The sequence below is a fragment of the Phocoena sinus genome, chromosome 20, assembly GCF_008692025.1.
Source record: "Phocoena sinus isolate mPhoSin1 chromosome 20, mPhoSin1.pri, whole genome shotgun sequence".
NCBI classification, from domain to species: Eukaryota; Metazoa; Chordata; class Mammalia; order Artiodactyla; family Phocoenidae; genus Phocoena; species Phocoena sinus.
Genome location: NC_045782.1, coordinates 20,074,561 through 20,101,086, shown reverse-complemented (window position 1 = coordinate 20,101,086; position 26,526 = coordinate 20,074,561). Strand labels below are relative to the sequence as shown.

Sequence of the window (26,526 nt, the reverse complement as noted above, 5' to 3'; positions counted from 1 at the left end):
AGAAATCAAGAATGACCCCCAGATTTCTGGCTAGTAATTTCTGGCAGTGTAATTTGTTCAAATAATTGCAATCATAGCAAATGTTTACATAGTCCGTACTATGTGCAGGCATAGTTCTAAGTGCTTTACGTACACGAATTCATTTCATCCTTGTAATAATATTATGATTGGATATTAGTATTTCTCCCATTTTGTAGATGAGAAAACTAAAGAGCAAAGAAATGGGGAAAACTGGGAGAAGGATAGGTTCTGTACAAATTAGGAAATGAGGAGCTGTTGAAAGTTTTTGAAACAGGGAGAGGTATGAATCAAAGATTTTTCTGGTGGCATCTCTACAAAATCCACCTCTGTCTTCTGTGAGTTGTACCTGGAACCACAGTTTTTAAACAACCCCCCCCAATATGATTTACTTAATTTGGGTGGGCCATATGTGCAGACTTACGATCAGTGCGGTTAGCAATTTGGTGGTGAAGTTTGGGGACTAGGTCAAGGCTAGAGATAGATATTTTGGAGTCATATGGGTAGGAAAAATGATTGAACCCATGGTGTTGCTAAAGGGTTAGTGTAAAGAAAATGTATGAATATAGATCTTAAAAATAAAATGCTTGCTACTTTCTCCCTCAGACACCATCCTATATCTCTTCTCTTTCAGCTATACTTTCTTATGGAGTTATCTGTTTTCATTTCCTTACCTCCCATTTATCTTCAGACTTCTTCAGCATGGCTTTTGCCTTCATTATCTCTGCTGATGGTCTCAGCAATGACATCGAAGACCTTTGTGCTGCTAAATCCTTGGACACTTTTCGGCACTTCCTCCTTTTCTCTTTAGCAACTGTTGTTGTTGACCACTCACTCATACATTTATCCATTCAACAAATTTTGGGGAGGGGGCGGCTAGGCCTCAGAGATATAGTATATAGTTCCTATACTTTCATAGAACTCTAAAAACGTCCTAAATGATTATGACCACCTGCTTTTCCTTCTGCCTCTCTACTTCTCAGTCCCCTTTGCACTTTGGTTTCCCAACTTCTGCCTCAGGCTCTCATTCTTCACATTCGTCTTCTTGTTTTGGTTAAAGACTTTATTATTACTTAGAGCAGTTTTAGGTGGGAAGTTTTCGTTTTGAGGGGAAGGTACAGAGATATCTAGGTCTTGGTTTCTGAAAGCAACTTACTTTTGTGTAAGCACGCCTGTTACATGCTGGGCGCCTTACCTACTTTAAGCTTCACAAGCTGGAGTTATATCACTGGATTTATTTCACAAGTAAGACTAAGGTTGAGGAGACGTTAAGTAACTTTCCTAATCACATTCAGGACAGGGATTCGATCTCAGATGGATTCAAACTCAGATCTGAGGCCATGTCAACCTCTTTTCCTTGCACCACTCTCCTCCAGTCCCACTGCCCTTGTATGGTCTTGGGGTGGATCACCATTGTCCACATTCCTGAACTGGCCAGGGAAATTAGCTGGGTTTTTTTGTTTGTTTTGTTTTTAAGAAAACAGGATGTTTCACTATCCCTATGTGTAAGTTTTTAGAGAACTCCTGTGCGAGGAAACAAATCCAGGGAATGTCAGCTTGCTTAATAGATCCGTTCCGATCGTCAGTGAACTTCCTCGGAGGCCCGGACCTCAGGTCGCTTCCCGACTGCGCAAAATTTTTCCGTCTCCAAGGCGACCGAGATGCCCGCCTTTCTGGTTCTCCCGCGCGCCTGGATGACGTCACACGGCGAGGCTGTTTGACGTCAGAGTTTCCTGTCCACCATGTTTGTCCCTGGCAAAGTGGGTTTTGCGCAGTGGCTTAGACCTGGAGAAGGAGTCGTGGCGTGCAGGAAACCATTACAGCACCGCTCGGGCCGTGCTTTCTGGCTGCTGCTGCCAGCCCTGCCCTTGCCTCCGGTGAGTTCAGGGCGGCTAACTTTGGGGTGTGTCCCTCTTTTGGGGAAGGGGGCCAGGCTTGGTTGGAGACGGGCGGAGGAGAGGAATCTTAGGAGCGTGACCATTGAAGATGGAGTGAGCCGTCGGGTGTGACCGTTGTGAGGAAGAGGGTTGGAGAAAGGGACTCCACCGCTGGAGCGGGGTGAGGGAATCCGCGGGGTGGCAACTGGGAGTTGGGGGGCACTGGGGAAAAGATATGTTCGAAGTGGGGGATTAGGAGGGCCAGAGGCCAGGGGTGTGGCCGGTAGAGACTGGAGGCCGAGGGGAGAACCTTCTTCCCGGTTTGGCGTCATTCACTGAGAGGCTGGGACGTGTCCAGGTACCAGAAGGGGAAAGGGGTTCCCCCAGAGTTTTGCTCATAGATGGGCAGACCTCACCCGTCTTCTGTAATTTGAGGTTGAGACACCTCTCCCTCACCTCGTAATGGAGGAACATATCCCTAGAATCTTGACCACCTGGGGAAAGAAGAGGAATTCCTGACATTGGAGAACGGGAAGAGAAACCTCCAGAATTGACCCGATGTGAGAGAGGGGGAAGCAGGTGGGAGTAAATCTTAGTCCGGAGTTTTTTCTTTCTGGTCTTAGAAGGAGCGGTCTGGTTTGAGGAAAGACTGTAGATTAAGACAGAGGCAAAGAAACTGGAACTTCCTGTTATTCCATATTCTTTGAATCCAAAGAATTGATTCATGCTCTTTGTTTTCAGAGCATGAAAACAGTGCCCATTTGCGGGGCAGACTTTTTTTCAACTCACCTGGCTGCTTCATTATGAAGCAGTGTGAATAAAGTGTGAATGCTTCATTAAACTTTGACTTTTAAGAAGTGTTTTTTAAATGCCAAACACTGTTATAATCATGTGGTTTAAAAGAGAAAGTAAAGAAAACTCAGTAAGTTTAGAAAAGGAAGAGTGACAAAGGAAGTGGTCTCAGTGAGGAACAATTTAAATTATTAATCACCTCCCTGGTATAATTTTGTTGCTTAGCCTCAGGGTACACTTACAGAGTCATAATAGAAAGCAGCAGATGAAGGAGATGCAGCTGTACAAGAAAACGTGTGACACATTCCAATGATGACTAAGCGTGGTGGTAAGATGAGAACTGTTTGCAGGTACCTTAGTAGTTTTAAACTCCCAAAGAAGCAGAAAGTATAGTGTGTTCTGCAAATAGCCTCACTGAAAATTGGCTGGTAAAGGTAATACAGAGCTAACGTTCTGTGACTTAAGAGACTCAAGAAAGTCCAGTTCTTCCATCTTTTCTTTTTCTTCTTTGACACACCCATATTTTAAAATATTACGAACCAAGCTGAATAGGGAACGAATCAGGTAGGACGCATTTTCCTTTCTTCCTTCTTTTCTCTCCTTCCAGGCGTAAGTTTTCCAGAGTTTATTTCAGTTAAGAATTGGATGTAAAACTTTTGAGCTTTTTTCTTACCGGATAATATTAACAGATTATTTTGTGGTCATTTTTAAATGGAAATTGCAGGTGTGTCTGTTGTAATGAGTTGTCTGCTGTCATTTCTTAGCCAATAAATGATACCTGAAGATGCCATTGTCTTTGCATTATTGAAATATCTGATTAGCACCTGTCACCCTTGTAATGAAAGATTGCTGAGATGACCTTTCTGCTTTATAATTTGGTCAGCTGTTCACTTTTTCCCTACTAGCACCAACTGTGTAAAGTCCTACTTTATGCGAAGAGGGGATTTAGTGGCCTCGCCAACTCTAATTTAGCTGCCATTTCCCAGAGAGCCATTTGAAATTAAGACCCTATTAATTTTTTTCTGGCCTTAGTCTCTTTACGGGCACTGGAAGGAGGGAGGAATAGTTGAGAAGGGACTTTTACAAGCTATATTTAGTAGAAACTAGGTTATGTTAAATCTAGATGTATAATCCTGTACAGGGAGACCTTTTCTGAAATGCAGTGACATCATAGTCTGGGCTAGGAAAGTTAGAGTGATTGTGCCTTTGACTGTGGCTGCATTATTATTATTATTTTTTAACAATGTCCTGAGGTCATACCTCAGGTCCTCAGAACAGCCGGTGACTTCTCTAGTTTGATCTGGTAAAAAGGTAGTGTGAATTCCAGATCCATGATGGCTTGGCTTTGCCCTGGGACTCTCCTGAGGAATAAATTCTCCCCCAGCTCCCAGAAGGAACTTGATTTTTGAGGCTCTTCAGAAAATACTTGACTTATTCTTTGAACTCTATCTTGGCTGCTTTTTCTTTGGCTTCTAAAGCAGACAACGGGTTTTTTTTTTTTTTTTTTGGTACACGGACCTCTCACTGTTGTGGCCTCTCCCGTTGCGGAGCACAGGCTCTGGATGTGCAGCTCAGCGGCCATGGCTCACGGGCCCAGCCACTCCTCGGCATGTGGGATCCTCCTGGACCGGGGCAGGAACCCGTGTCCCCTGCATTGGCAGGCGGACTCTCAGCCACTGTGCCACCAGGGAAGCCCCAGACAACAGTTTTCACCATCCTATGTTTTAGAGAATCTGACCATATTCATCTCTGGTGTGTGATTAAGAGTGTCTCATTAAAAACAACAACAACAACAAAAAAAAAAACCCCCAAAAAACAGTGTCTCATTTAAAAATATATACAGACACTTCCCTGGTGGTGCAGTGGTTAAGAATCCGCCTGCCAATGCAGGGGACATGGGGTTTGATCCCTGGTCTGGGAAGATTCCACATGCCATGGAGAAACTAAGCCCGTGCGCCACAACTACTGACCCCACGCGTTGCAGCTGTTGAAGCCCACGTGCTCTGGGGCCCATGTGCTGCAACTGCTGAGCCTGCATCCTGCAACTAATGAAGCCCGCGCACAGCAACGCAGAGTAGCCCCCGCTCGCCACAACTGGAGAAAGCCCACGTGCAGCAACGAAGACTCAACGCAGCCAAAAAATGCATACATATGCAATTTTTTGAGGTGAAATTCACATAACATAAAATTAACCATTTTAGAGTGAGCAGTTTGGTGGCATTTGGTACATTCACAGTGTTGTGCAACCCCGACTCTTCTCATTTGTTTTTGTTTAGGCTGGTTTATTTTTATTTTGGGGGAGTTTCTTTTGGCTTAAGTCAGGAACTGACATGATAAAATGTTGCTCTGCCAATATGTGTAAGGGATATTTCATTACTGTTGTGTAGGACAGTGCGAGATAAGAGAGTGGTGTGTTTCTCCTTTCTCTTGAAAAGCAGGGGTTCTTAATTTAGGGTCTAAGATCATGTACTTGATTCTCTCCTCTTCCCTGAAATTTTGTGGGCTGGTACATTATTCTCTAGTTAAGAACTTAGTGCTCACAATGTAAAAGGACAGAAATCTATTCCTCGATGATGAAATTTGTTAGGGGAAGTAATGAAATGTGTGGGTCACTAATAAAGGTACGATTTAAGACGAGGTTAATTTAATGTTTAACAGATTATGCTGAAATTTTCTGTTAAAAATTTAATATATGTGAATGTGTATGAGAGCTTTAGAAAACAGAACGATTTTGGGGCCCTTTTTCAAAGAAACAGTGAGAAATTCCAAGCAGCTTTTGTCTTTAAATGTTAAGCAAGTTTTAACTTTTGATGATCCCAAAGGATTAGAGTGGTGTAACAACATCCTGGATAGACCATAATGGCCTTGAGCTGTGGCCCTCCTGTCAGGCTCTAGTACTGTAATCATTTCTGTATACTGGTTTTCCTCTTTGTATATATAAGTTCTTAGATGATAACTTCACATTTATTCCAGGTCTTTTTAAAAATTAATTAATTAATTTATGGCTGTGTTGGGTCTTCGCTGTTGTGCGTGGGCTTTCTCTAGTTGCAGTGTGTGTGGGCTTCTCACTGCAGTGGCTTCTCTTGTTGCGGAGCACGGGCTCTAGGCTTGTGGGCTTCAGTAGTTGTGGCATGTGGGCTCAGTAGTTGTGGCTCACAGGCTCGGTAGTTGTGGCACACGGGCTTAATTGCTCCGTGGCATGTGGAATCTTCCTAGACCAGGGCTCAAACCCACATCCCTTGCATTGGCAGGCGGATCCTTAACCACCGCACCACCAGGGAAGTCCCTATTCCAGGTCTTTTATGTGAAGGACTCCTTTCTTTAGTTTGCCTACTTCACATTTAGTTTACACTGTGAATGGATTAAGTGATGAAATGGATTAAAAGATTATAATTCTTTGAATTTTAGGTAGAAAAGACATTGTGAAAATACTACATAAGACAAGCCTCTGTTACAGGCTCACTTTAAGTTATAACAAATAGTGTCAAATCAGAAATTTCTGTATTCTATAATGATTTGTGTGAGTTCTAGCTCACTTCTTTTTTTTTTTTTTTAAATTTTATTATTTGGGTGCGTCGGGTCTTAGTTGCGGCGCACGGGCTCAGTTGCCCCGCAGCATGTGGGATCTTAGTTCCCCCACCAGGGATCGAACCCACGTCCCCTGCATTGGAAGGTAGACTCTCAACCGCTGGACCACCAGGGAAGTCCCTAGCTCACTTCTTTTAACAAGGTAAATTCAGTGAAATTCTTGTATAACCTAAAAGCACTATTGTATAAGGATCAGTACTATAAACATTAAGTAGCTCCTTGGAAAGATAACAGATGAGTCTAATTTCCCTTAAATAGTCCAAGTAGTACATTTTAGAGAACAAACTTGAGCCAACCTTTTTTCATTATTTTGTGATTTTCTGGCTTTTTTCCTTAATTGCATTGATTTGTTGAGTGCTTAGGTCTTTTTTCTCAGATCCATAATTACCATTGTTTGTGGAGGTATTATCGCTCAAGTTTGCCAAATATATTATCACTCATGTTGTTTTGACCAGAAAATAATGAGTAGGTGCCAGGGCATCTGTCCAAAATTTGGTGATAAGTATTATTAATGATGGTGGTCAGTAAGAAGATAATCATTTTTTTAAAAATTTATTTATTTGGTTGTGTCGGGTCTTAGTTGTGGCAGGCAGGCTCCTTAGTTGAGGCTCGCTGGCTCCTTAGTTGTGTCATGCGAACTCTTAGTTGCGGCACGCATGTGGGAGCTAGTCGGACCAGGGATCGAACCTGGACCACCTGCTTTGGGAGTGCAGAGTCTTAACCACTGTGCCACCAGGGAAATCCCAGAAGATACTCATTTTTGAGTGCAGCAGGAATATTATTAAAAGAAAGTTTTAATGTATTTAAAGAAGTCAAGTACATTGGACAAAATCATAGAGTTTCTCAAATCAGAAAACATCGTTTCATTATTTGGGGAGAAATGTGATCAGTCCATGCTGTTTTCGTTTTACCGATGGAGCCTTATGTCAACTGGATTAATTCTGGAAATTGGAACAGAAAAGTTAAATTGAAGCTGGGATCCATGTTCTTTTAAGTTTTAACACCAGTTCTGATCCTCTTTAGCACTCAGTGTGACTGAACAAATATCTCAGTTTTTTGCATTGTTTTTAACTGTAAACTGATATTTTTTATTTTGGGAAATACTCGGGGGAATTGTAGGTTGTTGGAAATATGAAAACCATAATTAAAAAAAAAATCCATGCATAACACCTCTAGATGTTTGCCTTTAGGTGTTTGTCATGAAAGAGTATTGTCCTACTAATCTAGGCTTTTCTTTTTTTTCTGAAAGAAATTCCTTTTATTGACAGTTGCATGTAATGGTGAAGAGGTTGATAAAATTTTTTTCTCTTTCAGTTTTACTCTTTCAGAATATATGTCTTAGAGTGACTCCATCTTGAGGCAGGGAAATAAATCAGATTTGCTTTAACAGAAAGTAATGGGGAGATCTTTTGAAACAAACTTTTCCTTATTTTAAATATTGGAGTGACTAACTGCAGATGTATTTGTAAAAAGATGTAGCTTTAGGTCTTGGAGGCTCTGAGGAGATTATTGTGGATAAAATCATAAAACTATGATAGGTTCAGATTATCACTCTATTCCATTAGGCCTTTGGATTTTGTTCCAATTAGCTTTTGAGGCAAGGATTACATTCTTAATTATCCTTGCATCCCTTTGGATCACCAGTGATGGTGGTAAGGATGAAGATACTTTCTGAATGCAGAAATTCTTGTATATAAATGATCTTAAAATTAGTTGAATGCCTTGCTGGACATAAATAACTTGGTTAAAGGAATTCTCTTCTCTTGCTGTAGGTGCACATTAAAGATCCACAACCATGACTGACTCCAAGTACTTCACAACCAATAAAAAAGGTAAGTATGAGAACCTGATCACAGCCCTTTTTGAAGATTCTTCAAAAGTTGTGGTGTAAGATTGTTCCAAGTAGAATGCTCCTGACCTCTTCAGACATGTATGTCTTGGACCATCTCATTGGGGATATCCTACAGAAAAGTGTATTGAGTAAATTATTAAAGTATGGGTTTTAAAAGATACGGCTGTGGTGCACATCATTTTGACTTGAAGGTTTTAGTGAAAGGAAGAGATCCCAGATTGATCCATTGAAGATTGATAGATCTGAGGAGGGTAAAAGGAAGAAGTATATTTTCTCAAAAATTGAGTGTAATTGGTTTACAATGTTGTGTTCATTTCTGGTGCACAGCAAAGTGATTCAGGTCTGTGTATATGTATGTATGTATGTATGTGTGTGTGTGTGTGTGTGTGTATGTATACATATATATATTCTTTTTCAGATTCTTTCCCATTATAGGTTATTACAAGATATTGAATATAGTTCCCTGTGCTATACAGTAGGACCTTGTCGTTTATTTAATATATACTAGTTTGTATCTGCTAATCCCAAGGTCCTGATTTATCCCTTCCTCCCCTCCTGTTTGGTAACCATAAGTTTATTTTCTGTGTCTGTGAGTGTTTCTGTTTTGTAAATAAGTCCATTTGTATCATTTTTTAGATTCCACATATAAGTGATACCATATATTTGTCTTTCTTTGTCTGACTTACTTCACTTAGTATGGTAATCTCTGGGTCCATCCATGTTCCTGAAAATGGCAGTATTTCATTCTTTTTTATGGCTGAATAATACTCCATAGTATATATAAACCATATCTTCTTTATCCATTCATCTGTGGATGGACACTTAGGTTGCTTCCATGTCCTGACTATTGTAAATAGTGCTGCCGTGAACGTTGGGGTGCACGTATCTTTTCGAATTAGAATTTTCTCTGGATATATACCCAAGAGTGGGTTTGTTGGTAACTCTAGTTTTTTAAGGAACCTCCATACTGTTTTCCATAGTGGTTGCGCCAAATTCTTTTATTTTTTACTTGGAAATAAACATTTTATTACAAGCAGTACTACTAAAGCAATACAGCAATAAAAAGTCAAAATGAAAGTTCCCTCCCTCCCTATTCCTGTTCCTGATGGGAACTCGGTATGTATCCTCAGTCTTTTCTATGCATGTATTAATACATATGATTTTTTAAATTTTTAACAAAAAATGATTATGCAAAACAATGCATGGAAATTTGATATTTTCTTACCCTTCCACACACGATGATTTCATACCATCATTTCTGAATTACGGCTGCCAAAAGGCATAATCTCAGTGTAATCATGAGGGAACACCCATGACAGCTGAGGGTGTTCTATAAAGTGACTGGCCTGTACTTTTTTAAAATGTCATTATGAAAGACAAAGGCTGACCAGCTGTTTCAGATTACAGGAGACTAAAGAGACATGACAGTAAGTGTAATACATGATCCTGCATTGGATCCTGGCCCAAGGAGGATGGGGGTAAAATTACTCTAAAAGGCTTTATCAAGATCTTTGAATAAGGTTTCTAGATTAGATAATGACAGTATATCACTGTTAAACGTCCTGATTTTCATCATTGTATTATAGCTATGTAACATAATTCCTTGTTCTTAGAAGTTATACACTGACATATTTAGAGCTAAAGAGACATGATGTCTACAGTTTACTTATTCAATGAATCAGAAAAAAATGTATAAATATATAAAAAGTACGATAAAGCAAATGTGGCATAATGTTAGCAGATGGGGAATTTTGCAACTTTTCTTTAAGATTAAAATGATTTCAAAAGGAAAAGAAAATGGGAGGGCACACATAGTGGCCTGGAGCACCAGAAAATTTTCTAGAAAGCACAAGCATATTTCTGTCGTTTGGAGTTATTTAAGGGTAAACTTCTATTATAATACAGAAAACACCATAGAGAGTTGCTTAATTACATTAGCTACTAGTCCATGGCTTTCAGCCTTGCCTGCACATGGGAATTGCCCAGTGAAGTAAAAGACAATAGGTGATGTCCAGTCCTACCCCTGCAGATATCCTGATTTCTTTGGTGTGGGATATGGCCTATACGTGCGGGTTTTTTAAAAGCTCCCTAGAATTTTCTGATGTGTAGCCGAGATTGAGAACTGTTGCTAGCTGCTAGCAATGCTTGGTAGATTTGATTCAGGGGAAAAGGAGGGGGGAAAGATAAGAATTTAATAAAGCTGTAGTATGTATGAGATACCTTGCCTCCGTGCTCCTCCTTGGCTCCACCCAACTTCTTGCTGATTTTACTGCTCATAGTGTACAAAAGCATTTAGCCCCTTGTCATTCATTTTCAGCTTTTTTTCTTATTCTCTTATCATTCTGAAATGTATTTATTTCTTCTGTTAACATTTTGTGTGCTTTGATGACCAAGGTGTTTCTATAATAACACAAAAAGATGTAATTTTAAAACTCACCTGATTTTTCAAACCTTCACTTATAATGGGTCCTTGGTAACCTTTTTTTAATTCAGGGATTTTTATAAAGGTTTGAGACTTACAGATGAATCATGGCTGGGTAAATACCACATTTTATAAAATGGATAGACTGTGTTCCTTTTACTTCCTGTAACACCCACCAGAACTGCCACTGGCGCATATTCTTTAAATTTATGCTGTTGGAGTTAGAATAATTTCAGTTATATCCTGTTTTGATTCTTCAGCTCCTGCTGCTATGCACAATTCAGATTTTCTGAAACCGTGCTGCTTGTCCTTTATTGTTTTCAGAAGTAAATGATGGGAACCCTAAGAGCTGGATTTGGCAGCAGAGGACTTGGAGAGGAGGAGAGTGACTCTTTAAAGGGCCCAGCTTTTCTGTCTGTGCTATTTTTGCAGCTGTCAAATAAAAGGGTGATTTTTGTAACAGTTTGTTTGCTTTGTTAGCGATGGATTTTGATGTAACAGGCTTTTTTAGTACTCAGCTTCTGTGCTTCTTGCCAGTTCATCCTTCCCATTTAGAGGCTTCAGCAGATCACCTCGTTTGCTGCCCCCACTATTTCTGTACTGGTGAACGAGGTTAAAGTGAACATCAAGAACAGTCATAAAGGTGGAAGAAAATGAGGCAGTTCTGTGGATTGAAAGTTGACGTGACAGTAGTCAACTTCTTTTTTGTGGTCTTCTATATTTTCTTCTTTCTTTTAAAACCAGTTGAGGGTGGTTAACCTTTTTTCTTATTTCAGCTCCAGCTTTCTGAAGATAGGTGAGCCTGGGCCTTAAAATAGTGGTGACGGTCCTGGCATTTCACGGTGCAGGGCCTGAGCAGTCAGTCATTTAAGATTATACCTTTAGAAATGACTCTGGTTTGTACCATTCTTGAAGCTTCAGGATTATTATTTCTGTTCTTAGATTGATTGAACAGGATAGGGCCTTAAAGCCCATTATCATCTTAAAGTACTAATTAGATCAGTGATTCTCAATCCTGATTATACATTAGAATCACTTGAGGAAACTTTAAAAAATATGAACGTAGGAGTTCTACTCCTTGACATTCTGATTTATTTGGTCCAGAGTGGAGCCTGAGCATTGGCATTTCTAGATACTTCCTGGGTAATAGTGTGTAGCCAACGTTGAGAAACACTGGATTAAAGAGTCGGGAGAAACAGTTCTAAGGCCAGCTCTGTCACTCGCTCACTTAGTGACCTTTGAGCCTCAGTTGTTTGTGGAGTTGAGAGTAGGTGAATGAGGAGTCTCTTCTGGTTTGAAAACATTGATTTGTGAACCTGTTTGCTGCATTTATTTTTTTCCCAGGACTTTGAAATTCTGACGGGAGATCATCACTCAGATGCCGTTCTCTCCCCATCGTAGTAAGATATCATGAGATATCTTTCCTTTTTCCCACTTCTGTGCTTCCTGAGATCTGGCTTACACCTTCCTCTCTGGCGATAACCCCAAAATAGCATCCTTGTCAATGGGTTGGTTAATATTCTAGGGATTTGAACTGTACCTATCCTATAATTTTTAAATAATCTTATTTCAGTTGCAGCCCTGCCACTGGTCATCTGTTGTGTTGCTTGCTATATAGTACAGTGTTCTGCTCTAGTTCTCTGATCCTGGGACCTCACCCGTTTGTTGTCTTTTAGGAGAAATCTTTGAATTAAAGGCTGAACTGAACAATGAAAAGAAAAAAAAGAGGAAGGAGGCTGTGAAGAAAGTGATTGCTGCTATGACTGTGGGGAAAGATGTTAGGTAAGGGTAATCTCTTCTGCTTTGCTTATTTTAGACTGTTACTCTATGGCTTTTACTGCTTTTTTTTTTTTTTTTAAAGCAGAGGTCTTCTTAGAAGCCCACATGATTTAAATTTATTTATTTATTTATGGCTGTGTTGGGTCTTCGTTTCTATGCGAGGGCTTTCTCTAGTTGTGGCAAGCGGGGGGCCACTCTTCACCGCGGTGCGTGGGCCTCTCACTCTCGTTCCCTCTCTTGTTGCGGAGCACAGGCTCCAGACGCGCAGGCTCAGCAGTTGTGACGCATGGGCCCAGTTGCTCCGCGACATGTGGGATCTTCCCAGACCAGGGCTCGAACCCGTGTCCCCTGCCTTGGCAGGCAGATTCTCAACCACTGCGCCACCAGGGAAGCCCTACTGCTTTTTATTTAAAGCTATTACAGTCAGAACGTATAAGAATGAGTTTGTCCCACTGGAAACATTGGGAAGTGTAGTTGCTTTTATATTAACTCTGTGACTAAGTTTTTTGTGAGTTTTTTTTTTTTGAGTGAAACGAGTTTGATTTCACTTGCATACAGATCTAGCATAAAACCTCCTGAGAGCTGACACAGTTACAAATCTGTTGCTGAGGTAGTTTTAGAAGATGATAAAAATATACTGAGAAGCAGAAGCCCATGTATACTTTAATTGGCTCAAGCCAGTGCCCTCAACTTTACAACTCTGCCTTTAACTGCCGAATTGAAGATGAAAATCAGTGGTAACAAAATCCAAAGGGTCTTTTTTGTTTTTCCTCCCTTTTTTCCTGTAATTTAGGAAGGCCATTTGGAAATAAATAAGGATTGTCTGCAGGCCCCTGAGGATTCCCGAGATCCTTTCCATGAAATCCATGAAGTCAAAGCTATTCTTGTAATAATACTTAGGTGTTATTTACCCTTTTCACTGTGTTGACATTTGCATGGCTGGTGCCTTAGTGTGAATTAAGGCAGTGGTGCCAAACTGTAAAAGTAGTCATTGTATTCTTCACCATCATGTGCTTGCAGGAAAAAAGGGCAGTTTCGCTTAGGACTGTCCTGCATGAAGCACTAAAAATTTATTTCAGTAAACCTTGAACCTTGAGTTCAGGTCTTTTTAATATTCTGTGTGATGAAATAGGAATTAGGCATAAAGTACTTCTACTGCATAGCAAAGTGTGACGGTTGACTTGAAAAAAAGCCCTTGCACAATTGTTTGACTTGGGAACACCATTTCTTTGTGAAAGAAAGATTGACAGACAGAACTATAGTTAATCAGACTTCGGTATCTGGGAGACATTTTATAAAAAATGAACAAAGTGAACCTGTCACTTCAAGGGAAAAAATTTGACAGTAGATAAATTTCGACTTTAAAGTAAAAATTAGAGTGTTGGAAAACTTGTATCTCCCATCGTGAGCTTGATAGCTTCCCAATAGTTAGAGATTTTTCTGATGAGATTGGTGGTGAAATTAATGACTGTGATTATTTGCTGCTGTATAATGAAATATGCCACCATAGAGAAGATCTGCATAACTCATTGAACCAATATTTTCCAAATGACCAGTGCTTACATCACAAAATTATGCATGGGTAAAATATCCATTCAAAATAAGTGATAAATGAATGGATTTTAATGCAACCAAGTACAGAAAGTTTATTGTTATGTTTCAGATTCCATATTGTACCTAACTTTTAAGAAACTACCGTTTGTGGACTAAAAAAGAAAAACAACCATTTGTCTAGCTTTAATGTATCAAAGGAGAACATCCAGTTATATGAAAAAGCTATTAAAATACTCCTCCATTTTCCAATTTATATACGTGTATGCAAATGGATTTTCTTCTTACACTTCAGCTAAACAACATTCTACAACAGGTTGAATGCAGGAACATGTGTGAGAATCCAGCTGTTTTTGTTTAAAGTAGACATTAAAGAGATTGGCAAAAATTAAAACAATGTCATCTTAATTTAAGAAAATAAGTAAAATAGGTAGATTTTTACTTTAAAATATTTATGTTAATATGAAATGCATTGATTTTCCTTTTATTAGTTGGGTCAAATGCTGCTGATAAGAAATGGATGAGTGCAAGAATGCCAAGTAAATTCCAGCATCTAGTGGTGGATGTAAGGTGTAGGAACTCAAACATCTGAGAAGGTCCTGAGGCTAATGATGACCTTCCTAATGTCATTAAGAAAAGGGAAGTTTAAATTTAAGTGCACTCTGTGTCAGGCACAGGGACAGATGCTTTTACTTACAATGTTTTTTATAGTCCTCATATCTTCTGAACTAGAGGTTATTCTGAATTAGAAGTTATTCCATGTTAGAGATCAAGCAATGTATACTTGGAGAGGCTAAAGAATAATCCCAAAGTCATACAGCTAGTGGTAATGTAGCCAGGATTCTAACCTAGGGTCTGAATCCCAATACCTGTTACTGGTCACTTCCTTCATGGGTGTATATATACAATAGAATCTAAATGTGTACATGGCACATACGTTTAGAACTGTTTCATTTTCTGAAAATGGTTAAAATTTTGAACAAAGGTCCTAATTATCTGAGAACTGTTTTAATAAGGAAACTAATCAAATAAGTTCCCACTGGTCAGGGATGGAAGAATATGTGCATTAAAAAGCATAACAACTGTAGTGCTTTGAACTGCAAAGAATTGATATGAAAAATTATGGTTAATTTTTTTGTGTGACATAGTGATTTTTTTAAAAAGTTTGTAAAGATATACACTAAAATATTATATATGAAGTGTATGTGCAGGATTTGTTTAGAAATTGTGTAGAGCAACTAGATGGGGTAGGGACTGGGGGAAGGCGAGTGGGTTGAGGTTGTGTATGAAACAAGATCGGATATGTATCAATATTTGTTTGCAGCTGGGTGATGAATACATGGGTTCATTAAACTGTCTCTGAAAATTTTCATAGTAAAAGTTTTTAAAAAATCTTTTTTTAGACATCTTCTTGGGACCATTATCATAAATTCTTCAGTAATTAATTTCTGTGGTAAGTATTATCACTAGTGGACATTTGTCCTCACATCAAATCACTTTTTAAATTAAGGCTGTTTCTTTGTATTCTGTCCAACAGCCTGGCACCAACATCTGTTCGCTTTCCCTTCCTCTTTTCTCAGCTGTCTCTTTCCAGATGTAGTGAATTGTATGCAGACTGACAACCTGGAACTAAAGAAGCTCATGTATCTCTACTTGATGAGCTATGCCAAGAGTCAGCCAGACATGGCCATCATGGCTGTCAACAGCTTTGTGAAGGTAACTTTTTCCCAGGTTCTCAAGAACAGTCTCTTCTATCTCAGAAAACCTTTTCAGAAGTGTCTCTTGATATGGTTAGTGTCTGCATTGCAAATAAGCAACCTCTGTTCCAAAAGAGGGCCTCTAGAGAAGTATTGGCCATTGAGTAGGAATATTTATGATTTAAGCATTCTGTATGCCAGAGTTTGTCATCCAGTTCAGACCATATGGTGAGCCTTCTGTCAGCTGGGCTTGGTGCATCCTTGCCAGGTGGGAGAAGAAAGCCAGGTGAAACCTCACTGTTTTATCTTCCAAGGCTGACAAAGGTTGGGCATATCATTGTAGTGTCAATAACCTGGGGTTACCTCTTTTATCTTTGTAGAAATTATGCTTATGGTTCAGACGTAGTGGAAACTACAGGAGCTGCCTTTTAATTTTGTTTTATTGAATAGGTCTTACAATAGTTGATTAACTTTTTTGTTATTGTGGAAATTTTCAAACATATTCAGTTGAGCGAATAGTATAATTCCTAAATATCTACCTTGTAGTTTCAGTAGTTACCAACCTATGGCCAGTTTTGTTTAACTTAAACTCTCCATACGTGCTTTCCTGACTCCCACCTCCTCTCCTACTGGATGATTTTAAAGCAAATCCCAAACATCTTAAGAATGAAAAAATCATTTAATCAGCTGATCATTAAAGAAAGTCCTTAATATTATTGGATATCCAGTCAGAATTCTCCTATCATTAGATTTGATGAACACAGTAATAAGGTTGTTCTTATTAGGGTTTTTGTTTTGTTTTGTTTTGTTTACTTCTTTTTCCTCTGCCTGGAATTTAGTCTACATTAAAAGCAAAAATCAGACAGCATTTCTAAAATTAGCTTCTATTAAATTGTTTTGGAAAATAAACATGCTTTCTTCCTTCTCATGGAATTTTTGTTCTTTTTCTGTGTTCAGCTACAATGTACAGGATCATTACAACATTTCATTCTTTCTATCTGGTGATTCATAGATGGATGATATCATTGGAAAGAATTTAGTTTACATTTTTTGGAAGTTAGCATGTGCATAGGTTTATAACGTTTAAATAAATTTTTTAATATAGAGCAATTTAAGGGGTGTTCCTTCTTGGTAAGTGTTCTATTTGTACTGTGTTTGGAGGCACTTGATAGGAAAGGAGAATGTATGTTAATCAGGATTTCAGAGGGCCCTCTCTGCTGCTTCGCGCAAGGAACTTACGTTGGGCCCAAACCAGCTTCTCGATTCTCCTTTGCTTTCTTGGCTGTAGGCCCCAGATATCCAGCCCTCTTTTCTCCCTGCTTAATATTTGTGGAGTGGGACATATCTTTCCAATTCCTGATTTTTTGTTGTTGTTGTTTTGGGTTTTTTTGCGGTACGCGGGCCTCTCGTCGCTGTGGCCTCTCCCATTGCGGAGCACAGGCTCCGGACATGCAGGCTCAGTGGCCATGGTTCACGGGCCCAGCCGCTCCGTGGCATGTGGGATCTTCCTGGACCGGGGCACGAACCTGTGTCCCCTGCATCGGCAGGCGGACTCTCAACCACTGTGCCACCAGGGAAGCCCCAATTTCTGATTTTATCCTGTACCAGAATACAAGCCCAAAGCCCTTTTCTGCTTTTAATGCAGGTCCAACAATGGCCATGGGGATGGTAACACCAGCTATCTAAGCTTCTGCCCAGCTCTGGAATGAATCCTATAGGGCATTTCTTCATTGTGTATGTAAAGCAGTTAAATGAATTCCTAGCCTAAACTCTTAAATAGGCAACTGTTGTACTTAGGAAAGGAATCGTATGGGAGATGTGGGTTCTGATGTGGAATGAAACTGGAAGCCTACATTAATTAAATATTCTTTTGTTGCTTATATAAACCAGACTGTTTAGTTTTCTGGTTTATGTACACCTGTAGTTGTCAATGATTGTTTTTTATAGGACTGTGAAGATCCCAATCCTCTGATTCGGGCCTTGGCAGTCAGAACCATGGGGTCCATCCAGGTGGACAAGATTACAGAATATCTCTGTGAGCCCCACCGCAAGTGCTTAAAGGATGAAGATCCCTATGTTCAGAAGACAAAATCAGTCTGTGTGGCAAAACTCAATGACATCAATGCCCAAATGGTGGAAGATCAGGGATTTCTGGACTCTCTGCGGGATCTCATAGCAGATTCAAATCCAATGGTAATATGTTTTTGCGTTTATAAGAGAGCAGTACTTAAAATGGGTCCCTTTAAAAAGCATGTTTAAAATAAATTTTATCTTTGGGACATTGAGCCATAGGTTAGCTATGTGAAGCATGACCTCTGTGTGTCCCACAGATGGTCTGTCTCACACCCTATATGTTTCTGAGCTGAAAACCAAGTACTAAAATACAAGGGTGGTTTTTTTTTTTAATTGAAGTATAGTTGATTTACAATATTGTGTTAGTTTCACACGTACAGCAAAGTGATTCTGTTTTTTATATATATATATTTTCAGACTATTTTCCATTATAGATTATTACAAGATATTGAATATTGTCCCCGTGTTATACAGTAAATCCTGTTGCTTTTCTGTTTTATTTTTTAATTTTTCTAGGTTAATTTTTTTTTTTTTTTTGTGCGGTACGCGGGCCTCTCACTGTTGTGGCCTCTCCCGTTGCGGAGCACAGGCTCCAGACACGCAGGCTCAGCGGCCATGGCTCACGGTCCCAGCCGCTCCGCGGCATGTGGGATCTTCCCGGACCGGGGCACAAACCCGTGTCCCTTGCATCGGCAGGCGGACTCTCAACCACTGCGTCACCAGGGAAGCCCAATATTTTTATTTTTATTAAAAATTTTTTTAAAGTCTTTTTCCTTATAGGCTATTATAAAATATTGAGTATAGTTCTCTGTGCTATACAGTAGGTCCTTGTTGGTTATCTCTCTTATATATAGTAGTGTGTATATGTTAACTTTAGTTAAAACTGACTTTCCGTGAAATACTATTTGAAAGAGAAAAGATAGTTTGAAGTAAAAAAAATTCTCACTGTTAAATTCTAGGTTAACCTCCCTGAGTCTGTTTCCTCTTCTGTAGAGTGAGAGGTACCAACTTAGAGAGTCGTTAGGAGTATTAATTGAGCTCTTGCATAAAAAGCATCTGTGAAAGTGCCTGGCTTATGAGAGTTCATGAAATGATGGCTGCTGCTGCCGTGATTATGAAGTAGACATTAGGCAAAGGTTAACATTATTGCTACAATATTAATTTAAAGGGTTCTGACCCCTTTGATAGCTATACAGGTTCATATGGTAAAATCTTTCTGAGGGGATGAAAGCTAAACTTATTTCCAGACACAGATTTATTAGTCCATTATTTTGAAAGTAAACGTATTCTGAATGAGGAAGCACTTTGGCACAAGAGGAAAATAGCTATGATTTCTTCACAAATAATCAGAGTTTTGAAAATTCTGTCTCACTAAATTGATCTTTGCAAGAAAGATACACTTTTGGGTGATAGTGATAATTCTCTAGCTTTTCCCCATGCATTAGGATTTTCCCTCCTTACTGCAGTTTTCCTTTTCTCTCTTAGAGGCATTTTGAGGTATTCCAACTTCAGTTAATGTTTACACCAGAATCTGCCACTCCAGAGACTCTCTTGACAGCCCCACCACATGTACTTTGCTTTTTGTTTGTGAGCTCAGGTCTCCTAAATCCTTTGGCTCAGTGCCTTAGCCCCTTTGATCTTGTCTTCTAAGCCTTCTGAGTTCTACCATCTCTCCAAGAACTGCCCCTGGGAATGCCCTTCTTCCATTGCTCTGTCCTGTCTGCCAAAGCACAGACTACTGAATTAGTTAAAAAAACAAAAAAAAAACCCCAGAAACATATTTTCGTTTGTTGAGGGTTTTTCTGCACAAGCAGCATGCTCTCAGAACTTGGCCCGGTGTGGCCTTTAGCAACGGTTCTAGTTAAACTGCCAGCTTCTTTTAATATGAACTTATTTTGGAAAGCTGTTTTATGAAAAGTAACATTTTTTTCCTCAGAAAAAGTATGTATTTTATCCATGTGCTAGCCAGCATGTAGAAGTCACAGTGGTTCTCAACTGGGGGCGATTTTGCTTCCTGGGAGACAGTTGGCATTGTCAGGAAACACTTTTGGTTGTCACAACTGATGGGAAGGTTGCTACTGGCATCTAGTAGGTAGAGTTCAAGGATACTTTAAACATCCTGCAGTGCACAGGGAGCCCCCTACAACAACATGAAGGACTAATTTGTTTTAAAAACTGAAATAATGCCTGACATATAGTAAATGCTTAATAAATGACAGCTGTTCTTTTTTTTTTTTTTTAAACATCTTTATTGGGGTATAATTGCTTTACAATGGTGTGTTAGTTTCTGATTCACAACAAAGTGAATCAGCTATACATATACATATGTTCCCATATGTCTTCCCTCTTGCGTCTCCCTCCCTCCCACTCTCCCCTTCCCACCCTTCCAGGCTGTCACAAAGCACCGAGCTAATATCCCTGTGCCTTGCGGCTGCTTCCCCCCAGCTATCTACCTTACTACGTTTGTTAGTGTGTATATGTCCATGACTCTCTCTCGCCCTGTCAAAACTCACCCTTCCCCCTCCCCATATCCTTAAGTCCGTTCTCCAGTAGGTCTGCGTCTTTATTCCTATCTTACCCCTAGGTTCTTCATGACATTTTTTTCCCTTAAATTCCATATATATGTGTTAGCATACGGTATTTGTCTTTTTCTTTCTGACTTACTTCACTCTGTATGACAGATTCTAGGTCTATCCATCTCATTACAAATAGCTCAATTTCATTTCTTTTTAAGGCTGAGTAATATTCCATTGTGTATATGTGCCACATCTTCTTTATCCATTCATCCGATGATGGGCGCTTAGGTTGTTTCCATGTCCTGGCTATTGTAAATAGAGCTGCAATGAACATTTTGGTACATGACTCTCTTTGAATTTTGGTTTTCTCAGGGTATATGCCAAGTAGTGGGATTGCTGGGTCATATGGTAATTCTATTTGTAGTTTTTTAAGGAACCTCCATACTGTTCTCCATAGTGGCTGAACCAATTCACATTCCCACCAGCAGTGCAAGAGTGTCCCCTTTTCTCCACACCCTCTCCAGCATTTATTGTTTCTTGATTTTTTGATGATGGCCATTCTGACTGGTGTGAGATGATATCTCATTGTAGTTTTGATTTGCATTTCTCTAATGATTAATGATGTTGAGCATTCTTTCATGTGTTTGTTGGCATTCTGTATATCTTCTTTGGAGAAATGTCTATTTAGGTCTTCTGCCCATTTTTGGATGGGGTTGTTTGTATTTTTGTTATTGAGCTGCATGAGCTGCTTGTAAATTTTGGAGATTAATCCTTTGTCAGTTGCTTCATTTGCAAATGTTTTCTCCCATTCTGAGGGTTGTCTTTTGGTCTTGGTTATGGTTTCCTTTGCTGTGCAAAAGCTTTGAAGTTTCATTAGGTCCCATTTGTTTATTTTTGTTTTTATTTCCATTACTCTAGGAGGTGGGTCAGAAAGGATCTTGCTGTGATTTATGTCATAGAGTGTTCTTCCTATGTTTTCTTCTAAGAGTTTGATAGTTTCTGGCCTTACATTTAGGTCTTTAATCCATTTTGAGCTTATTTTTGTGTATGGTGTTAGGGAGTGATCTAATCTCATACTTTTACATGTACCTGTCCAGTTTTCCCAGCACCATTTATTGAAGAGGCTGTCCTTTCTCCACTGTACATTCCTGCCTCCTTTATCAAAGATAAGGTGTCCATATGTGCGTGGGTTTATCTCTGGGCTTTCTATCCTGTTCCACTGATCTATCTTTCTGTTTTTGTGCCAGTACCATACTGTCTTGATTACTGTTGCTTTGTAATATAGTCTGAAGTCAGGGAGCCTTATTCCTCCAGCTCCTTTTTTCGTTCTAAAGATTGCTTTGGCTATTCGGGGTCTTTTGTGTTTCCATACAAATTGCAAAATTTTTTGTTCTAGTTCTGTGAAAAATGCCAGTGGTAGTTTGATAGGGATTGCATTGAATCTGTAGATTGCTTTGGGTAGTAGAGTCATTTTCACAATGTTGATTCTTCCCATCCAAGAACATGGTATATCTCTCCATCTATTTGTATCATCTTTAATTTCTTTCATCAGTGTCTTATAATTTTCTGCATACAGGTCTTTCGTATCCTTAGGTAGGTTTATTCCTAGATATTTTATTCTTTTTGTTGCAATGGTAAATGGGAGTGTTTTCTTGATTTCACTTTCAGATTTTTCATCATTAGTATATAGGAATGCCAGAGATTTCTGTGCATTAATTTTGTATCCTGCTACTTTACCAAATTCATTGATTAGCTCTAGTAGTTTTCTGGTAGCATCTTTAGGATTCTCTATGTATAGTATCATGTCATCTGCAAACAGTGACAGCTTTACTTCTTCTTTTCCAATTTGGATTCCTTTTATTTCCTTTTCTTCTCTGATTGCTGTGGCTAAAACTTCCAAAACTATGTTGAATAAGAGTGGTGAGAGTGGGCAACCTTGTCTTGTTCCTGATTTTAGTGGAAATGCTTTCAGTTTTTCACCATTGAGGATGATGTTTGCTGTGGGCTTGTCATATATGGCTTTTATTATGTTTAGGAAAGTTCCCTCTATGCCTACTTTCTGGAGGGTTTTTATCATAAATGGGTGTTGAATTTTGTCAAAAGCTTTCTCTGCATCTATTGAGATGATCATATGGTTTTTCTCCTTCAATTTGTTAATATAGTTTATCACATTGATAGATTTGCGTATATTGAAGAATCCTTGCATTCCTGGAATAAACCCCACTTGATCATGGTGTATGACCCTTTTAATGTGCTGTTGGATTCTGTTTGCTAGTATTTTGTTGAGGATTTTTGCATCTATGTTCATCAGTGATATTGGCCTGTAGTTTTCTTTCTTTGTGACATCCTTGTCTGGTTTTGGTATCAAGGTGATGGTGGCTTCGTAGAAGGAATTTGGGAGTGTTCCTCCCTCTGCTATATTTTGGAAGAGTTTGAGAAGGATAGGTGTTAGCTCTTCTCTAAACGTTTGATAGAATTCACCTGTGAAGCCATCTGGTCCTGGGCTTTTGTTTGTTGGAAGGTTTTTAATCACAGTTTCAATTTCAGTGCTTGTGATTGGTCTGTTAATATTTTCTATTTCTTCCTGATTCAGTCTTGGCAGGTTGTGCATTTCTAAAAATTTGTCCATTTCTTCCAGATTGTCCATTTTATTGGCATAGAGTTGCTTGTAGTAATCTCTCATGATTTTTTTTATTTCTGCAGTGTCAGTTGTTACTTCTCCTTTTTCATTTCTAATTCTATTGATTTGAGTCTTCTCCCTTTTTTTCTTGATGAGTCTGGCTAGTGGTTTATCTATTTTGTTTATCTTCTCAAAGAACCAGCTTTTAGTTTTATTGATCTTTGCTATTGTTTCCTTCATTTCTTTTTCATTTATTTCTGATCTGATTTTTATGATTTCTTTCCTTCTGCTAGCTTTGGGGTTTTTTTGTTCTTTCTCTAATTGCTTGAGGTGCAAGGTTAGGTTGTTTATTCGAGATGTTTCCTGCTTCTTAAGGTGGGCTTGTATTGCTATAAACTTCCCCCTTAGAACTGCTTTTGCTGCATCCCATAGGTTTTGGGTCGTTGTGTCTCCATTGTCATTTGTTTCTAGGTATTTTTTTATTTCCTCTTTGATTTCTTCAGTGATCACTTCATTATTAAGTAGTGTATTGTTTAGCCTCCATGTGTTTGTATTTTTTACAGATCTTTTCCTGTAATTGATATCTAGTCTCATGGCGTTGTGGTCGGAAAAGATACTTGATACAATTTCAGTTTTCTTAAATTTACCAAGGCTTGATTTGTGACCCAAGATATGATCTATCCTGGAGAATGTTCCATGAGCACTTGAGAAAAATGTGTATTCTGTTGTTTTTGGATGGAGTGTCCTATAAATATCAATTAAGTCCATCTTGTTTAATGTATCATTTAAAGCTTGTGTTTCCTTATTTATTTTCATTTTGGATGATCTGTCCATGGGTGAAAGTGGGGTGTTAAAGTCCCCTACTATGAATGTGTTACTGTTGATCTCCCCTTTTATGGTTGTTAGTATTTGCCTTATGTATTGAGGTGCTCCTATGTTGGGTGCATAAATATTTACAATTGTTATATCTTCTTCTTGGATCGATCCCTTGATCATTATGTAGTGTCCTTCTTTGTCCCTTTTAATAGTCCTTATTTTAAAGTCTATTTTGTCTGATATGAGAATTGCTACTCCAGCTTTCTTTTGGTTTCCATTTGCATGGAATATCTTTTTCCATCCCCTTACTTTCAGTCTGTATGTGTCTCTAGTTCTGAAGTGGGTCTCTTGTAGACAGCATATATAAGGGTCTTGTTTTTGTATCCATTCAGCCAATCTGTGTCTTTTGGTGGGAGCATTTAGTCCATTTACATTTAAGGTAATTATTGATATGTATGTTCCTATTTCCATTTTATATATTGTTTTGGGTTCGCTACTATAGGTCATTTCCTTCTCTTGTGTTTCGTGTCTAGAGAAGTTCCTTTAGCATTTGTTGTAAAGCTGGTTTGGTGGTGCTGAACTCTCTCAGCTTTTGCTTGTCTGTAAAGGTTTTAATTTCTCCATCAAATGTGAATGAGATCCTTGCTGGGTAGAGTAGTCTTGGTTTCAGGCTATTCTCCTTCATCACTTTCAGTATGTCCTGCCACTCCCTTCTGGCTTGTAGGGTTTCTGCTGAGAGGTCCGCTGTTAACCTTATGGGGATTCCCTTGTGTGTTATTTGTTGTTTTTCCCTTGCTGCTTTTAATATGCTTTCTTTGTATTTAATTTTTGACAGTTTGATTAATATGTGTCTTGGCGTGTTTCTCCTTGTATTTATCCTGTATGGGACCCTCTGTGCTTCCTGGACTTGATTAACTATTTCCTTTCCCATATTAGGGAAGTTTTCAACTATAATCTCTTCAAATATTTTCTCAGTCCCTTTCTTTCTTTCTTCTTCTTCTGGAACCCCTGTAATTCGAATGTTGGTGCGTTTCATGTTGTCCCAGAGGTCTCTGAGACTGTCCTCAGTTCTTTTCATTCTTTTTTCTTTATTCTGCTCTGCAGTAGTTATTTCCACTACTTTATCTTCCAGGTCACTTATCCGTTCTTCTGCCTCAGTTATTCTGCTATTGATCCTATCTAGAGTGATTTTAATTTCATTTATTGCATTGTTCATCGTTGCTTGTTTCATCTTTAGTTCTTGTAGGTCCTTGTTAACTGTTTCTTGCATTTTGTCCATTCTACTTCCAAGATTTCGGATCATCCTTACTATCATTATTCTGAATTCTTTTTCAGGTAGATTGCCTATTTCCTCTTCATTTGTTAGGTCTGGTGGGTTTTTATCTTGCTCCTTCATCTGCTGTGTGTTTTTCTGTCTTCTCATTTTGCTTATCTTACTGTGTTTGGGGTCTCCTTTTTGCAGGCTGCAGGTTCGTAGTTCCCGTTGTTTTTGATGTCTGTCTCCAGTGGCTAAGGTTGTTTCAGTGGGTTGTGTAGGCTTCCTGGTGGAGGGGACTAGTGCCTGTGTTGTGCTGGATGAGGCTGGATCTTGTCTCTCTAGTGGGCAGGTTCACGTCTGGTGGTGTGTTTTGGGGTGTCTGTGGCCTTATTATGATTTTAGGCAGCCTCTCTGCTAATGGGTGGGGTTGTGTTCCTGTTTTGCTAGTTGTTTGGCATAGGTTGTCCAGCACTGTGGCTTGCTGGTCGTTGAGTGAAGCTGGGTGCTGGTGTTAAGATGGAGGTCTCTGGGAGATTTCCGCTGTTTAATATTATGTGGAGCTGGGAGGTCTCTTGTTGACCAGTGACCTGAAGTTGGCTCTCCTACCTCAGAGGCAGAGCCCTGACTCCTGGCTGGAGCACCAAGAGCCTTTCATCCACACGGCTCAGAATAAAAGGGAGAAAAAGTAGAGAGAATTAGTAGAAGTATGAGGAAAGAAAGAAGGAAAGGAGGAAAGGAAGGAAGGAAGACAGAAGCAAAGAAGGAAAGAAAGGGAGGGAGGGAGGGAGGGAGGAAGGAAGGAAGGAGGGAAAGAAGGAAAAAAAGACAGAAAGAAAGATGATACAGTAAAAATAAAATAAAGTATAATATAGTTATTGAATTAAAAAATATTTAGAAAAAAAAAAAAGGGACGGATAGAACCTTAGGACAAATGTTGGAAGCAAAGCTATACAGAGAAAATCTTACACAGAAGCATACACATACACCTTCACAAAAAGAGGTAAAGGGGGAAAAATCATAAATCCTGCTCCCTGAGACCACCTCCTCAATTTGGGGTGATTCGTTGTCTAAAGGAGGGAGGGAAGGAAGGAAAGAAAGAAAGAACGAAGGTAAAGTATAATAAAGTTATTACAATTAAACTTAATTATTAAGAAAAAGAATTTTTAAAAAAAAGTCATGGACGGATAGAGCCCTAGGACAAATGGTGGAAGCTAGAGTATACAGACTAGATGTCACACAGGAGCATACACGTACACCTTCACAAAAAGAGGAAAAGGGAAAAAAATCATAGATTTCGCTCCTAAATTCCACCTCTTCAATTTGGGATCATTCCTTGTCTATTCAGGTATTCCACAGATGCAGGGTATATCAAGTTGATTGTGGAGCTTTAATCCGCTGCTTCTGTGGCTGCTGGGAGAGATTTCCCTTTCTCTTCTTTGTTTTCACAGCTCACAGGAGCTCAGCTTTGGATTTGGCCCTGCCTCTGCGTGTAGGTCGCTGGAGGGCGTCTGTTTTTTCGCTCAGCCAGGACGGGGTTAAAGGAGCCGCTGATTCGGGGCCTCCGGCTCACTCAGGCCGGGGGTTGGGGGATGGGGGTAGGAGGGGCACTACGTGCGGGGCGGGCCTGCAGCTGCAGAGGCAGCGTGACGTTGCGGCAGAGGCCGGCG

General features: G+C 39.4%; 1 protein-coding gene across 14 annotated transcripts in view; it reads left to right on the top strand.

Moving 5' to 3' along the window:
• The window catches only part of LOC116745245 (AP-2 complex subunit beta-like), a 79,765-nt gene that overhangs the window by 3,642 nt on the left and 49,597 nt on the right, over positions 1-26,526 (top strand). For 7 of the 14 annotated variants that reach the window (XR_004347337.1, XR_004347344.1, XM_032615808.1 and 4 more), the window contains exons 2-6: positions 1,529-1,895; positions 8,048-8,107; positions 12,226-12,331; positions 15,460-15,595; positions 17,524-17,769. Coding sequence is in view for 6 of the 14 variants with exons in the window: in XM_032615808.1 (XP_032471699.1) it covers positions 8,071-8,107; positions 12,226-12,331; positions 15,460-15,595; positions 17,524-17,769 (525 nt within the window). In the remaining 8 variants the exon portion in view is untranslated. Of the gene's footprint in view, positions 1-1,528; positions 1,896-8,047; positions 8,108-12,225; positions 12,332-15,282; positions 15,333-15,459; positions 15,596-17,523; positions 17,770-26,526 lie in introns of all 14 variants that reach the window. The other 7 variants (XR_004347339.1, XR_004347341.1, XR_004347340.1 and 4 more) reach the window with 3 other exon arrangements.